We start from the raw sequence: 17,487 nt of genomic DNA on the forward strand, positions 1-17,487 counted from the left end.
AACTAAAGTTTATTGTAACTTAAAAATCATAGACTATATATAAAAAAATGGACATGATGTAAAAAAGTGAAGCCAGTGTGAAAGTGCCTTAAAATGGCCAGCAGGGGGCAACAGTGATGAATGAGCAAGCATCTGTCTTGCTCTATAGCAAAAGTGGGTAATTAAGTTTTCTAAGGGGCCACATGAGAAACTGGGACTGTTGTGGAGGGCTGCACCAATAAGCTGAACTCATTTCTGTTCAAGATTAAATTGATCTCTTTATAAACTGCTATTGGTAAGAGGAGATGTTACAATTAGGCTATAATTGTAACCCCTTGGGGAAAATTAATTGCCCACCCCTTGCTCCATATGCTTAAGTTATCAGTTCCACCAGTTCCTAGTAAATTCATGGTCTCAAGTTTTAAGTCTTATCTAATGATGAACATGATGCTCATTTTGATAATTATGATCCTATTTGAATAAGAAAGCATGCAAAAGCATAACAACCTTTTGATTGCTACCATATGAGCGTGCACACTCCCTGGGTTTATCCATCAGCTCAGCTCTGTATCTCTGGTTTCAAAAAGCTAAGATGATGACAGCAAAAACACAAAGGTGAAAATAAATGATTTTAAATAAAGGGCTAATAAACATCACACACGTTGTTAAATTGGCCTTTAATGACACTAATTTGATTCATCAGATGCTGCATTAGTAACCGGTCCTTATTTATTCAAGAGTGTAAAGATACATTTTTTAAATGGGTTTGACTTTCGTTTCTGAAAGGCTCAGAGTTTTGAACCAAAGTCTTCTGTAAACTCTGTGGACAAAGTGTGACATTAAAACCTTATTAACACTTCAAAAAAGACTAATGAAAATGTGTTTAAGTAGCAAAAAACGTGAAGGTCTGGTCATCAGACATCAAGAATCAAATTTATATGAAAAATAATGTGTCATAAAGGGGAAAAAACAAAACAAATAAAAACAGCTGACCTTGATAGCACGGCTCAGCATTTCATCCATCAGTGAAGAGATGAAAATAATTAAAATAAAACCATATGAGTATTAGAAAATGTGAGCCACATATCATTTCATGTCCTCAAAATGGCCAGTAATATAAATGAAAAACTACTGTTCCCTTTGACAATCCTACAAGCCCAAGAAATTGAAATAGATTTTGACAATGCAAGGCAGAAACCTGCAAACAAACTTTGTGGTGTTCTCCAGGGTTCTATTCGAGGACTCCTGCATCTGTCACACAATCACAGCCTTATTTTCATCGAGGGACCACGCCTGGTGTCACAATGTTTGTCGTGTTACAAAGAAAAATGAAAATACAAAGAAACTCTTCATGCAAGGAGCTGTGAAAGGTTTTAAAACATACTTTTCCAAAAACAATACACAACAGAAAACATTTTGACATTCATACAGTACATTCGTGACTTAATTATCTTACTTAAATACGACTAACAAACCGCTTTGTGTTTTGTTTGAATTTAGCAAAAGTACAAGAAATCCAGAAATAACAAATCAAAACAAGAACAAATGAATATTTTTAATTTCTGGAGAACATTTTGACTGAAATGGTAGCACATCATTTACCACAATGTCATGAGAAAGGGTAAAACCTAGTTCTGTATCACCTGCTAACGTGTGATTTTTCAGTACACACTTCTGTATCCAATCATGTTTTGTTTATACATTTTGGAGCATAGGTAGACATTTAAAGATAACATAACTTCTTCTGTCTCAGATAAGATATTCAAAGAACTTGTATGAGCAGAATTTGTATGTGGTGTAAACCTCAAACCCTCTGGGTGAAGTTTTCAGGGAAAACTCCTTTGGCTGAAATATCTTTCTTCTGTGACCACTGAGACTCCTTTACGCCCATGAGCCAGCCATCATCCTGCAGATAGACAGAGTACAATCAAAGATCTACTAACATACAGTACAAGTTAAAAACTATTTACAGAAACTAAACTGTTTTAAAAAAAAAAACCCTAGTACAAGATTATGCAACAGAGAACACAAAGCGCTCTGGGGCCGTGGTTGCTACCATGTCAGCGAGTGTGGCTGCAATCAGTGTTGCCAACCTAGCGGTTCGGGACAGATCCACTTAAACTGACCTGTTCATCTGGGTTGTCAAAGGCCAAAACCAACACAACATCTCCCATCTTCAGTTCCAGCTCATCACCATCAGTGGCAGCATAGTCGTGTATCGCTTTCACCTGGAGCAAAATGTAAAAAATAAAAGTTTTCATCTACATCTTTTGAAGTCTGTAACAGAATCTTTTTAGAAAGTGCATGATGTTACCTTCCTTTAACGGAGCATAAAAATAAGCTTAACTCACCTTGTAGAGGAATCCTGGAGGGAGTTCGCCATCTGAGCCATTGGTCACCGCACTCTATCAAAAATATACAAAAAAAATTCAGGTCTATTATACAGGAAGTCTAGGAAATGCCCCATTTAGTTAATAACAAAAAACTGGAAGGATTATAAAGAAAAAGGGAATGAAAGTAGAAGAAAAGAGTAGAAGCTCAGCATTGTTGGGGGGGTTTCATCAGATTTTAGGGATCCTGGACTATTTGGGATCCAAAAGAGGTCCCGCCTGTCCCTATCTATCCAACTCTACCTGGGTGTACTCATCATCACCCCAGCCACCCTGTCCCACATCAGCACCATCGTTGTCCCAGTTGGGCTCGGTGTAAGACTGAGACGTGTAGCCTGCATCGTTGCTCCAGCCCTCCTCACCCGCTGCTGTCTCTGCCTCATCCCAGCTCGGCTGGGTGTAGCTTTGGGTGTTGCTTTGGCTGTAATCCCATCCACCTCGGGCTTCCTCTGGGTACTGGTCATCATCACACTCCTGTTCCTGCTCTGTGGCAGTCTGTTCTTGCTATAAAGGTCAAGGGTTGTGGAGCATTGTGGCAGGTTTGTAAGCATAAAGGTGGGGTAGGTGTATGGATGAGGGTGCCAGAGGAACATTTGGGTTTAAGAGGTATAATAAAAGTCATGACCCATGGTTGTGCAGGGTATTAAAAAGCCAAAGGAAGGAGGTTTGAAAGCATGAAAGGAAGAATTGGAGAACTTATTTCAGTCCATAAAAATAGAAACATGTAGGGGAAAAAAGTGTAGTTGTAGTTTTTTAAGAGAACCCTTATTTAACCCATGCTTACCCATGAGTCCCATGATGGTGCCTTGGGTGGAGCAGTAAGAAACAAGACAACCAGTGAGACTGAAGTGTACAAAGAGACTTTTTCATAATCAACTGTGCAAGTGCACAGTTCACATGACTTAAATGCTTTTTAAAGGAATAAATTGAGTCAAACTTAAAAATCCAAAAGCATTACAAAAACTGTTGATGCACTAATCAATTATTCAGCTGTAATTTACTTGCTTGCATCATGAGCCACGGGAGAACCAATCACTGTTTTCTGAGCTAAATCTGGTCAGCCATTCATGGCCTTTAAAAAGACTTTAAGAAGATTTGGCTGAATCTGAGTAGAGAGTACAGACATGTACACTTCACAATTCATCTTGATGCTTCTATCACCAGTCACACAATCTGCATGCAAACTGAAGCTGAATGAACTTCCAAAGACACGCAGGGAAGAGGTTTCAAAATCAGAGAGATGCTTCCAAATGCAGCCGAAACAAACACCAAGAGAGTGCATTTACATGCAGTCAGATAATAGATTTCTTTACTTATAAGTTGATCAGATTTGGTTCAAACAGCCACACTTAAAGACTATAATTGGTAATTAACTGCACTTATGAGCAATATCCAGTGTCTTTAGTTCGAGCTACAGTCATGCAGGAGAGGGAGCAACTGCACATTTAACTGGTGCAAAATAACTTATTTTTTCACCACTAATTTATTTAACTGCATGTAAACACAGTCCTTTTACCTTATCAAAGCATGCCCACCTGGGGAGCTGGACAAGTAACAGGCTGTAATAACTCCACATCCCAGTTCAGCAGGTTCACCCCTGACCAGGGCTCACACTGCTTCACACACACACACAGACACACATGCACACACACATACACGGGTATAAGTCCATTTTAGGAGGGTTTAGATATGCAGACATCTGCGGTCAATCAAATATTTCAATGCAAAAACTCAACTGATGCTGAGGTGTTTTAGGCAAGTGACTCCCTGAGTGTAGGCTGCTGCCCCCTGGAGGACCTAAAACTTACTGTAGGTGGGTCATGAAGGGTAATTTACAATGAAGACTTTTGTCATTTCAAACTTTGTAATTCATCAATATTTATGATTTTAAAGAGTAAACTGTTTCCTTTCTCATGTGCCTGCTGTATTCCCTTTGGTCTGGGTGTTTCCCACTTTGATCACTGTCACTGTTTCAGTTTACTTCCTATATGCCCTGGCTTTTCTTGTTGGCTCTGTGTTTGGATTTAGGGTGCCACTGCGACTCCCTAAAAAGTTTAACCTAGTTTTCTATCTGCGTTTGGGTTTTGTTTTTGTTTTTTTTGTGTTGAACAATCTCTTAAGAGTGTGAAAATGAAAAAGGGATGAACTTTATTTTCAAATATAACAGTGATTTTTAATGAAATTTAGGATGTGGCGTTCCTCAGGGTTTTATCTTTGGGCCTCTTCTTTTTCCTCACTCAGATAAATGAAAACTCAAATTTCTTGTCATGATTATAATGGAAAACAAACACATCAGTGTGTTTAATTCATTAGTAACTTAATCTTCCCATCTTGCCTGACCTATTGCAGTCTAACGAGGTATTACTGCCACTCTGCAGGTGAGTACAGTCATACGGGATTTTTTTCATAGGTACCCAGGATGTAGAGATTGTGCAGTCTGACCTGCGGCGATGTGGTCGTGGAGTCTGTGTTAGTGTCATGCATGGAAGGCTCATCCTCGAACGGGCTGACGTTCTGCTGTTGGCTTGGAGAAGGCGTCAATCTAGGTGGTGGTGGACCAGGCCGCTGCACATCCACGAAGAGTTAAATCAAAACCACACAACAGCACACATGTACACATGCAAAAGCAGTGAGGGAGACACAGTTATGGTAGTAAACGCTATGAATGCTTGCGTCTCTGTGTGTGTGTGTGTGTCAATATGATGCTGTTTTACTGGTTAGGGAATTAATTTTCTCATGATTTTGTTTGTTAGTGCTTATTAGTCAACGTTAAAATCCAGTGCCAATTAACAACTGACAATTAAAGTAAAGTACACATACATTCAGGCAGTAAATCTTTAAAGACAAATACAAATAAAAGACATTTAACTACATCATGAAGTTGATTTTTAAAGCAAAGTGTGCAGCAAAACCCGCCAACCCGGCTTTTTTGCTTACAGAAAACAAACAAACACCCCCCCCCACTGTTGTTCATCTTATTTCTTGACGTTCTAAGATTTTACATGATATGAAAATTTATAAGGAGACATGTTCAGTGTACTTGCTCAGCATGCTGTTTGGTGTGTCTTTTTTTTCTTTTTCATTTTACCTTTGGCGCTGAGCTGGCCGATTCACTGTGGTTGGCTCCCTCACTGAGAGAAGAGAGAAAGACATGAGGAAAGAGAGGGAAACATTAGGAGAGGTTAACAGGTGGAGGATGAGTGTGAGCACCAGTTAAATCACACATGCAGTTTCAGTTCTGTCCACACGAGGGCAGCAATGAACTTCAAACAAACTTCTGATGTGGGCTCAAAAGCATGCACATGAAAATAGAATATGGTTATCAGATATCAAACAACACAAAAAGGTCACAGCTTCTCTGTATTTACAAATGATTTGGTTGAAATTGTATAACTGTATGTCCAGTGTAGAGATGGAGGTACAGACCAAAAAGTGTTGATATGTGAGCAAGTTACAGGTTCAAATCCAGACTGGTGGAGGCATTTAATAACGCTCTCTCAACTTAGACTTAGAACTTTTATATTATACAGATATTTTCATTTTTCTTCCAGATGAGGGCTGGAAGGCTGCTTTTTGCAGATGATGTGGTCTTATTATCAAGTTACAAAAGCCAGCTCACACTGAGGTGGTTTTTAACTAAATATGAATCAGCACATCTAAGTCTGAGACCACAATTCTCAGCCAGAAAAGGGTGGATTTCTGGAGGAGCTTTTGCCTCAAGTGGAGTTCAAGTATCTTGAGGTCTTGTTCATGAGCGAGGGAAGAATGAACGAGAAGAGGCTGACAGATTGGCACAATGTCTGAAGTGACAGAGGAAACTCTTTTCAGCCACTTGTATTCGCAGCCACATCCTTTTGGTCACTACACAGATGACTACAGGTGAGCATTTATAGGTATAAAGCTGCTGCCCAAGTTTCTCAGCATCCTGTTAATTTTTTACGTCAGTTGGAAACACCTCTGTTGTTTTTTGTGCTGCTTACAGTACAATTGTCCATTTCGCTGTCTTTTTGTGTTGCATAAGTGCATTGAGCTGTCGGGCACCTCTTATAATTCCACTTCAAGTAAAACTACAGACGGTGTATATAAAAACAGATGAATCTATTGTAAAGTCGACCACTGGTTAGCCAAATCCCGTAACGAGCATGTACTTGGCTAAAGGGGGCGCCCACACAGGAAGAGAATAGCAGCAATGTAACAACAACAGGCGAAATATCAACTTGAAGTGGGCGGGTACAGAGTTAAATTTTTTTTTTAACTTTGAGGCAAGTGACTACTGCCCACTATGGATGATACTGCTGAATGACAAATTAGGGTGTGGTAACTACATTAGAGGGTTACTTCCAAACCTGGAATATCCACTAGTGGCAAACCAGCAGCTACAACAATACTTTATATGTGAACAGGGCTTAAAAACGTATGTCTTTTTCCAGTGAGCATAGCCTGGTTTTTCCTTCTTCTGACTGTAATGGGACAAAATTTACAAAATTTTTACTAAGCAAGACTTAAAATTTCATCTCACTAAATCAAAATTTCAAGTTATTTTCTCAGAAGTTTGAGTTAGAAGGTGGAAAAGTTTAAGATATTAACCCAAAATTTTAACGTATAGATGGCAAAAAATATTTGTTTTTTTTTTCCAGTGACAGAAACAAAATTCCACATCGTTTCCACAGACTTTGATATAACCACAAGTCTTTTTGCAACCAGAGGAGGAGCCCTCTTGTGGTCATTCGAAAGATTGCAGATCTGGAAGCTACAACAGACATCTTTTATATACAGTCTGTGGCCAAACTCAGGCACGTGCATTATTTTAATCTTCAGACATGAAGCAGGTTGACACATAAAAACCATTCAAGCTCATCAACTTGCACTGAACCGGGTGAGGTCTTAAAGTGCAGCAGATTTTACCTCTTTGCACAGTCTCCCGTCTTTGACGCTGCAGTAGCACCTTTTCTGCAGCAGGGGGCATCATGATGGGCATTACTCTCATTTGCCGATTAATATTTTTTTTACTTATTTATTTTTTTAAAAGAAGGTTTATTAAACTTACTTGATCTGCCTCTGCTCCTCCAGTTTGGTCATGATGTCGTTCAGGTTTTGGCTGAGCTGTGGAGATGCACAGAAGCCGATTGAAGTACCGTATACATTAGTTTGATTGGTCACGTGATCAGTTTGACTCACTTTGCTCTGTTCTTTGTGAAACTTCTCCTGATGACCTGCCAGGCTCTGGAATGCGTTAACATAGATGCCAACACGCCTACACACACACACACACACACACACACACACACACACACACACACACACACACACACACACACTTTTAAACATTCAATCTACAGTGTCAGAAAAGATTTAGAAAAGGAGCATAGTTTCTGACCTGTCCCACAGCGCTGGAAGCTCATCTTGTAACTCCACATTCAGCTCCTCAAAAATCTTCTGAGCTCGGCCCAAGTCCTCCTCCGCCAACACACACACACACACACACACACACACACACACACACACACACACACACACACACACACACACACACACACACACACACACACACACAGTGAATAATGGTATATTTTCACGTCTTTAACACATCTTTAAATAAAGAGAGTTGTCCATGAGCACACAAACATGCAGACAAACACACAGGGTTTCATACAGGAGCTACTGCGAGGGTTCAGATGACACAAGAAGAATGCAAACACTTTTGATTGGGGATCAAATTAAAATTATGGCCTGCAGACATGATCAGCAGTGTCATTTCCATGAGTAGCTACAGATCGACGGAGTCGCCTGGTCTGAAAATTCAAGCCACCAGTTAAAGTGCCTTAAATCTGCATTCTAACAAACAGAAAATCCTATAGTATAGAACTTTATGAGACTTCTACTTCTCAACAGATTTACAACCTCAGCAAACATTTTCCTGGTGAGTTTATGGTCTCAGCTGCTGGTTTCAGGCTGTGCTGAAGAAAACACAAAATTAATTTTGTAAATTATGACCTCTATAAGAGTCAGGAGAATTATCTGGGATGTGCTCATTTTCTAATGACTTGCAAGTCAGCAGCCAGTTCCACAGTTAGATCCACCCAGAGTTTGTCGCACCACCGTCTTGGATTCAAAACATCAGACGGTGGTGACAAAAACACTCAGATTGAGGCTGCGTCCACGTGTAGACAGGTATTTTTAAAATACGGATTTTCCTTTTTTGTTTTGAAAACTATGAAAACAAAGTCAAGCACTGACAAAATCATGCCGGTGCAACATGCGGAAATATAACCCCTAACTCTATAGAAATGCCAGCCTATCAGAAGCCTACAAACAATAACAAGGCGCATAATCTGACATTAGAAAGAAGATAAAGGCTTCAGAAATGGCATCACGTGATGCCACTTAATGTTACAGTGCTGTGCAAAAGTCTTGAGCCAGCCCTCATTTCTTTATATTTTGCTTCCAAGCACTCAGACTCTTGTCATTTTTAAAGGGGTCTTTAGCAATAGTTCTCCAGGCTTTCTGAAGGTCTTTCAAATTTCTTCTTTGGACATGGGCTGCTTTTTCACTCGGCACTTGGCATATCTCAAGACGGTGTGCAGTGTGTGCTTAAAAAAATTTGAGGAAACTAAATAAGTGGAGGACAAAAGAAGATGTGTCACTAAAAACAAAAACTATCTTGAGCAGATGAACAGTATCTGAAAGTCACATCCTTAAGACACAGGAAAAATCCAGCAAAGTCCTGACACAGGACCTGAGAGATTCATGTGGACCTTCAGCTGATCCATCTACTGTTCACTGAAGCCTCATCAGAAATGGTCTCAGTGGAAGGGTGGCCACAGCCACAGGGAGGAAAGGCTGAGGTATGCCAAATTACACCAAAACTGGACTGAAATGAATCCAAAATTTTCAAATCATCATCACTATGTATGGAGGAGATCAGGAGATCAGGAGAGAGGTAGAACAGTATTTTTTTTTTAGCAGTTTTTGTCTGATATACTGTATTTCCATGTATGTTTGGACATGTTTCAATAAATCGCTGCACCCATTTCCCCATTTCCTAGAAAATATAAAGAAATGGGGGGGGGGGGGGGGGGTGCTAGAATTTTGTACTGTACTGTATGTCCACAGGTGTGCAAAAATCAGCTTTATTGGTGTGTGTTCACACCAAACTCAAAGAAAAGTCTGGCCTTGTAGTCCATGAGTTGATACATGAGGATACAGTCGCCAGTAACAGACAGCAGGAGGACGAGAAATGCAGTAACAGTAACAAGTCCTACGACTGTGCCCACTTTTCTCAAATCCCACAAACAACATCGATTTGTTTGTCCTACATTTCTGATTGTCGCCGGTGTTGGAATAAATCTGTGACCCGGTTTTGGAGACCGAGAGTGAAGCAAACTGCTCACCAAAGCTGAAATATTGTTGACTCACGCAGTACAAATTCTCCTCTGTTTGCAAATTTGCATCAGTTCCCGTAGGCTTTTAATCACATGAAAACTTTACTTCACCTTTGGTCACTTAAATTATATTTCAGTAAAACATTTACATGATAAACTGCTAGATTCAGGTTCTATTCAATGGAACATGAAGCTCAGTTTCTAAATGATGGTCTTTATTAGATTATCTAAGATATGATCATTGGCTGACGAATTGTCTGTCACAAATTGCTGTGAAATAACACCACCAATCACAATGCTGATCATGTTAAAGCCTGCGGAGGACCTGGTTAACAGTTTTGCGGGTGAGGAGGGGGAATCAGTGACGAACCAGAGTTTCACCTGGTTGTAGGAGAGGTTAGTCTGAGCCACCTGGTGAGCTGATATCAAACCCTGAGCCCAGCTGGGAGCCGCCATCTCCAACAGGGCTGCTGGCTAACCACACACACCATGCAAGAGACAGAGAGAGAGAGAGACAGAGAGAGAGAGAGAGACAGATGGAGAGAGAGGAAGGAGGAGAGGAAGACAAGAGAAAAGCAAACAAGAACAATTCAAGACAAATGCAAACATGTTAATGAGGATTTAGTGAGTGAGAGACTTTGACAAACATTGATTAGGTAAACAGTAGTTTGGATCTTTTGACTCAAGGTGGTGTGAAGACCAGAATTTTTAAAAACACAACCTTTATACACACATATATAAACAGACCAATATATATATATATATATATATATATATATATATATATATATATATATATATATATATATATATATATATATATATATATAGGACCAATTCATGCCACAGTGCTTTCCATCCATCTATCCATCCATCCTCTTCTGCTTATCCTGTTCAGGGTCGCGGGGGAAGCTGGAGCCTATCCCAGCTGACATAGGGCAGCACAGTGCTTTACGTTCTACAATATTAGAGGGTGAACCCTAACATCATCTGATCCCCTTATCAGCAAGCACCTGGTGACTGTGGGTTGGAAGAACTCCCTTTAACAGGATAGAGATCTCCAGAAGAATGAGGCTCATGGAGGGACAGTCATCTGCCTAGACAGTATGTGACTACAGAGAAGTACTCTCACACCTGAACAAGATCTCAGCAAACATGGATGAAATAGCGACGTTATCCCCCTGGCCAAATCCAGTCATGTAACGATTCTGGGTCTCTGAAATGGCACTTCCTGTTATAGACTGTCAAATTCTGTTAATGTCTCTGTTGGATTCTTAGTTTTATTGTGTTTTTTTTTTTTTTCAGTTTTGAGTTTTGTAACTAACTAATAGTAATTTCTGGTTTCTTTCTTTCTTTCTTACATTTTGATATTACATATGAACTCTGATATTACATATAAAGTAAAAAAAATGTCAGACCACCTTAAGTCAAAATGCCTTTAGACTCTGATTTAAACATGCTCAGACACACAAACTGCCAACATAAGCGCGCACACACACAGCGGTGGCTACCTTGGCAATCTTGGCCTCGTCCTTCTTTTTGCCTTTCTGCAAGGAGGCGAAGTGATGGCGGGCGCTGTCGAAGTCCACCATCTTCCTGTCGCGCTTCGCTATACGAGCCTGCAGGAGAGCCCAGCTTTAAACACCTTCAATGGGTTTAACGTCATGCAGAACTGTGCAAAAGTCTTTCAAAAGGACACTGCAACAGCCAAGGAACTCTTGTTCATTCTTCCCCTGTTCTACAGCCACTGCATCAGGTTGGAGTGTGTGCATGTAAGCAAGAGATTTCTTTAGATAGTAGCATAAGATCAGGTTTTTTAATTTTCCAGTAAAGCAGTGCTTCAAATTAAAGTTGCAAATCTGCAGATTTACTGCAGATTTTTATCATACAGCTGCAAGCTTAAAATATTTTGGTAAAAATAATTAAATAAGTATCCAAATATCTTGAAAACACATTGTTTTATTCAGACATTTTGTATGATAAACAGCCTTTATTGTGAAACCAACATGTGCACAGTCTCTGTGTGTTGTTTTTGTCCTGTGCTTATTTTTCAGAAACACACATGCTCACCTTGATGTCAGGAAACTGAGACAGGTATGTATCCATGCTCTGCAGAGATTTTTCCGTGATGTTTTGGTGGTACTCTAACCACAGAGAGTCTGTGTCCTGAAACACGCAACACATTAACACAACTAACATTTAGACAAAACCTGTTTCTTCACTAAAACCATCTTCGCACACACATTTAAATGTGGTCACAAAAGTGACACAAAACCGAGCACATTTGTACAAGAGTGTGGGTCCAACACATAGACAGATATATGACAATTCATGCTAAATGACAAACCATAATATCTAAAGTTTCACTTGTCAAAACTGGATGAGACTGTACTTCTAAACAGGCCATAATATTAGTCAGATAACTGCATTAAAATACTCTCTTAAAAGAGGTGGAAAGGTTCAGTTCATCGACTCGTCAGTGGCGGTGAGGCCTAGCAGACAGCTAGCAGCTGCAGGTGTCCACGTTTGGAAACCTGTCAAAGTGGCCACGCCCTTAACACCAGTAAAAATATTCATCCCCATACAGCTGTTATGAAAGGTGAAACTATTCATAGAGACCAAAATCTTTTTGGTATCAGGCTGCAAACATGCTTACTTCTGCTGTAAAGTTGGACATTTTAACATGGAAGTCTATGGGGACTGACTCACCGCTGGAGCCAGCCTCTAGTGGCCACTGGTAGTATTGCAATGTACCTGGAGCTCATTAATTTATCATTCACAAAGGTTCACCTAGACCAGTGGTTCCCAAAGTGTGGGCCGTGGTACTGTAGGGGGGCCGCAGAAATAACAGAAATGGGATATACGGGTTTCGAAGTGTGGCACAGCACTCGACTTTGGGAGCCACTGACCCTGACCTATGAACTGCCAGCTTCTTGGGCTTGGAAAACTAATATTAATTGAAATATCAATTCCCAGCAGTTCCTGGAAGTTTTCTGTGCTTCCTTTGAATTCTTTAAGTTAAACTGCACATTTAGACACAATTTATAGTGTTGCTTCCTGAAGGACACTGTGCTGTTTTGCAGTGTTTGGTTGTTTAGCACAATTTTGTGGTTGTTTTGCCCGTTTCAGTGGTTATTGGTTTGGTTATGGTTTGCAGTCTGTTGGTTGATGTGCATGTGATACATACAAGATTTTAAGACACAAATAATACACAACTATTAAATATTCATTACCAACTGGAATAAAGTGATGCTAAATGTTTTTAAGACAGCTACTCCGGGCTGTTATTGAATATTTAACTACACAGAGTCTACTCTAAACATGCCTACTTCCTGTCCTGCAGAGCTGCACCAACGTGTCCCACAACAACCACCAGAATGAGTTTGAAGTTTTCACATTCCCTCATTTGTGTGATTAAAAACTCAAGAGCCCCAATGCTCACCAGTCTGAGCTTTGCGGTAGGAGTAAAGACATTTTCTCTCTGTTCTGATTCCTAAAACAACCCATCCTGATCGGATCTGTGGGACACACAAAGTTTTCTTTACCTCCAGGTTACTGTCCAGCTCCTTCTCTATCATCTCCTTCAAGGTGGAAGGAGAGAGGCATGCAGTTAAGAAAGAGAAAGCAAGAGTGTTGGGGGAAGAAAAGGAATGAAAAGACATCGAAGAATGAATCACACACAAAGACGTTTTCAGACGAGAGAAATAGCGCATGTATGTATAGAGGACCATAGCTACCAAATATGCTGAATTAGTTAATGAATAAATAAGAACTATTAAAAATAAAGAAATATTAGAAAAAATGTCAGTGTATTTATATAGCACATTTAAACACAACAGACTTTGACTAAAGTGCTGCACAGGAAGTAAAGTTATCAAAGAAACAATTGAAATAAAAATTAATAATAATAGCTCCTTTATTTTCCCTTTAGTTTCCCTTTTATTTCTATTTATTTTAAATTTTTTTAATTATAATTTATAATTATTTATGTGTATGTTAATGTATATTTGGCATTTTTTATTTTCATGCACATTAGTTTATTTCTTTAAAAAAAAGGCAACTATTTCTGCTGTGACCGATGATCAAAATAGTTTAAAAAAAAAAAAAAATAATGACACATTTTAATGAAAGCCCCCTTATCTGAATAACAGAGCAGAAATTAATATTGAAAACCATATATAAAATACAGGATTCCATAAGTTTAGGGAAACATACAGGGTGACAGAGGCAAAGGCGTGCAAATAAATTTACAAATAAATAAAAATAAATCTGGGTTATTAAATAAATGAACTTAAAATGATTTAATTTTGAATATTTGGTGCAATAGCATATTTATTGAGTTTTATTAATTTTATTTTGGTGGTTACAGTCTTCCATAGAATGCAGTTATTTTTATGATATTCCTATTTTAATCAAATGGCTATATTGTTTAACTAATGAACTGATGCTGTTACCGAGAAGACAGCAGCTCAGGTGAGGTGTCAGGTAAGTTGTATTTCCTGTCTCACCTCAGCCAACGAGTCCATCTCCTCTTTGCCAAACCAGTCGGGTTCGTACATGTCAGCCAGACAGTCCTGCAACCGCCGCGACGCATCGTGCATCGCTGAAACACACACAGATAAAGTTTCACCCAAAAGTAGCAAACTTGATTGTAATGTTGCATCTTGTTTTGCATATCTCTGTGGTAACGTCAGAGACATTAGCCTGTACCTAGTCAGATTGACATTTCTAAATTTAGTATACTAAGAGAACTGTAACCATGCAGCAAATTTTTTATTTAAATAAATAATAAGTTTTTGTTGTGCAACACAATCTCCTCCAAGGTCATTAAAACCACAAGACTATATAAAGCTTTAATACGCCATAATAAATGTGCAGCATGTTTCGGTCATAATTGACTTAAAGCAGAAAAAAGTGATGCAAGCAAACTGTAGAGTTCAGCATCAAACACACTAGTCCAAACTATTTCTTGTCCAGCTTGCTCCTGAATGTTGAAGCACAGCTCGTTGTCTTGAATATAAACAATAGATGCACACTTACTTTTCACTGCTGCCACGTAGGCTTTCAGGTCCTTCTGCAGTTTGGTGCCTTCTGTCTGAAAGAGCACACACAGCAAGTCAAGACGAGCAACAACCAAAGATCTTAGAACATGTAAAAAAAAAAAAAAAAAAAAAAAAAAAAGGCATTTTTTACAACTAATAAAAACAATTAAAAAAAAGCAAACGAAAACAATAATACACTGCTCAAAAAAATAAAAGGAACCTTTTTTAATCAGAGTATAGCATCTACGTTAAACTTCTGGGATATTTATCTGGTCGGTTCAGTAGCAGAGGGGGTGTTAATCAGTTTCAGCTGCTTTGGTGTTAATGAAATTAACAACAGGTGCACTAGAGGAGCAAGAATTAGACAACCTCCCAAACAGGAATGGTTTTACAGGTGAAGGCCACTGACATTTTCCCTCCTCATCGTTTCTGATTGCCTTTTCACTAGTTTTGCATTTGGCTACAGTCAGTGTCACTGCTGGTAGCATGAGGTGATACCTGGACCTAGAGGTTGCACAGGATGTCCAAGTTTTCCAGGATGACACATCAATACAGAAAGTTTCCTGTGTCTCTCAGCACAGTCTCAAGAGCATGGAGGAGATTTCAGGAGACAGGCAGCTACTCTAGGAGAGCTGGACAGGGCCGTAGAAGGTCCTTAACCCATCAGCAGGACTGGTATCTGCTCCTTTGTGCAAGGAGGAACAGAATGAGAACTGCCAGAGCTACAACAGGCCAGTAGGCCACTGGTATGAATGCCTCTGACCAAAATAAATCTGAGGCAGATTTCATGAGGGTGGCCTGAGGGCCTGATGTCCTCTAGCGGACTCTGTGCTCAATGCCCGGCATTGTGGAACCTGACTGGGATTTGCCATAGAATACCAGAATTGGCAGGTCCACCACTGGTGCCCTTTGGTTTTTATAGATGAGAGCAGGTTCAGAGCAGTTCCTGGAAGATGAAGGAATTAGGAATACAACTGACTCGCCCCCATGCCTGCCTGACCTAAATCCAGCAGAACACCTATGGGACATTATGTTTCAGTCCACCTGACACCACCTCTGGACCCACCTTTGACTGTCCAGGAGCTCAGTGATGCCCTGGTCCAGATCTGGGAGATCCCTCAGGACACCATCCATCGTCTCATTAGGAATATGCCCTGACATTGTAAGCATGCATACAAGCACGTGGGGGCCATACAGTCCATGATTTTTTTTTTTCCCATTGAGTTCTGATATGTTTTCAAAGTGTTTAATTTTTTTTGAGCAGTGTATATAAGAAATGTGATGCTTTAATGTTGCTTTATTATGAAAATAATGAATTTTTATTGAATGGCATTGTCATGGTCCTGGGCCGGTGGCCCAGTATTCTATGTTCCGGTGATTTAGTTCTGTTTTATTATGGTTTCACTGTTTCTGTTCCCTTGTGCTCTGTTGTGCTGGTGTCGGTTATCCTTCGGTGTCTGTATTCCCAGGTGTTCAGCCAGTGTGTACTCTGTTAGGTTCTTTCCTGTTTTATTTTGGTAGGTCTTTTGTCTGTGCGCTTTTGGTTTAATTGTGCTTCCTGTGTTTCCCTCCCAGCTGTTTCCCATTTGCCCATTACCTGCTGTGTTTATATTGTCGGTGTTTTCACTTTGTCCTCGTCGCGTCGTCGTCGTTCGCTCCCCTGCTGTGTTCCTCTGTGGTTCAGTTTTGTCCTGGTTTTGAGTTCTGGTTTTGTTCCTGGTTTTGTCCTGCACTTTGCCAATTAAAGACTGTCTTTTCCATTTACATCGTCTGCCTTGGGGTCCCCTTCTTTCCTGCCACACAGCTGATCCGTGACAGTTCCTTTCCAGTCAGGTACCCAGTCAGTCTCAGCAGCGTCTCTGTCTAAGCCCCAGTCTCTCCCGTCGACTGCTGTAGAGTCCCTGGTCTCTGAGTCAGAGTCCCAGTCAGCTCCCCTGTCGCCATCAGACTCACCTAACCTATGCCCTGCAAAGCAGCCCCAGCCTGCGCATCCAGTGTTCGAGCATCCGGAGGATCCCGCTCAGTCCGAGCCGCCAGGGGGTCCCGCTCAGTCCGAGCCGCCAGGGGGTCCCGCTCAGTCAGAGCACTCCGAGCCGTTGGGGGTCTCCGCTCTGCACGAGCGTCCGGAGGGTCCCGAGGGTCCTGCGCCAGAGCCCGAGGGTTCCACGCCAGAGCCTGAGGTCACCCGTCTCCGCCACCGCATGCCCCGCGGTCGGCCTCCAGTGCCTGCTCCTCGTCGCCGCTGCCGCTGGGTGGAGCGCGGTCGGCCTCCAGTGACTCCTCCTCGCCGCCGCCGCTGGGAGCGCGGTCGGCCTCCAGTGACTCCTCCTCATCGCCGCCGCTGGGAGCGCGGTCGGCCTCCAGTGCCTTCTCTCGTCGTTGCCGCCGCCGCTGGGGAGCACGGTCTGGCCTCCAGTGACTCCTCTCGTCGCCGCCGCCGCCGCTGGGAGCGCGGTCGGCCTCCAGTGACTCCTCCTCGCCGCCGCCGCTGGGAGCCGCGGTCGGCCTCCAGTGACTCCTCCTCATCGCCGCCGCCGCCGCTGGGAGCGCGGTCGGCCTCCAGTGCCTTCTCCTCGTCGTTGCCGCCGCGGCTGGGAGCGCGGTCAGCCTCCCTCGTTTGGACTCTGCTTTGTGGCCCTTGGCCTGTGTGGCCCCTAGAACTGTTTTTTTTTTTTTTGTTTTGGGATTTCCCAG

The 17,487-nt window shown here is 41.3% G+C and overlaps 1 protein-coding gene across 2 annotated transcripts in view; it reads right to left on the reverse strand.

The window, feature by feature from the left end:
* Window positions 1–637: 637 nt before the first annotated feature.
* bin1b (bridging integrator 1b) overlaps window positions 638–17,487 on the reverse strand; it is a 34,634-nt gene continuing 17,784 nt past the window's right edge. The window contains exons 3-19 of one of the 2 annotated variants that reach the window (XM_030756114.1): window positions 14,792–14,846; window positions 14,260–14,354; window positions 13,297–13,332; window positions 11,822–11,917; window positions 11,263–11,370; window positions 10,133–10,225; window positions 7,747–7,832; window positions 7,548–7,623; window positions 7,417–7,472; window positions 7,275–7,319; window positions 5,458–5,500; window positions 4,812–4,934; window positions 3,154–3,174; window positions 2,613–2,873; window positions 2,331–2,384; window positions 2,106–2,207; window positions 638–1,885 (exon numbers count right to left, since the gene is read on the reverse strand). In XM_030756114.1, coding sequence (XP_030611974.1) covers window positions 1,784–1,885; window positions 2,106–2,207; window positions 2,331–2,384; window positions 2,613–2,873; window positions 3,154–3,174; window positions 4,812–4,934; window positions 5,458–5,500; window positions 7,275–7,319; window positions 7,417–7,472; window positions 7,548–7,623; window positions 7,747–7,832; window positions 10,133–10,225; window positions 11,263–11,370; window positions 11,822–11,917; window positions 13,297–13,332; window positions 14,260–14,354; window positions 14,792–14,846 — 1,452 coding nt within the window. In that variant the 3' untranslated portion in view covers window positions 638–1,783. The remainder of the gene's footprint in view (window positions 1,886–2,105; window positions 2,208–2,330; window positions 2,385–2,612; window positions 2,874–3,153; window positions 3,175–4,811; window positions 4,935–5,457; window positions 5,501–7,274; window positions 7,320–7,416; window positions 7,473–7,547; window positions 7,624–7,746; window positions 7,833–10,132; window positions 10,226–11,262; window positions 11,371–11,821; window positions 11,918–13,296; window positions 13,333–14,259; window positions 14,355–14,791; window positions 14,847–17,487) is intronic. The other variant, XM_030756124.1, reaches the window with a different exon arrangement.

Source organism: Archocentrus centrarchus, chromosome 2, assembly GCF_007364275.1.
Source record: "Archocentrus centrarchus isolate MPI-CPG fArcCen1 chromosome 2, fArcCen1, whole genome shotgun sequence".
In the NCBI taxonomy this organism is placed as follows: domain Eukaryota; kingdom Metazoa; phylum Chordata; class Actinopteri; order Cichliformes; family Cichlidae; genus Archocentrus; species Archocentrus centrarchus.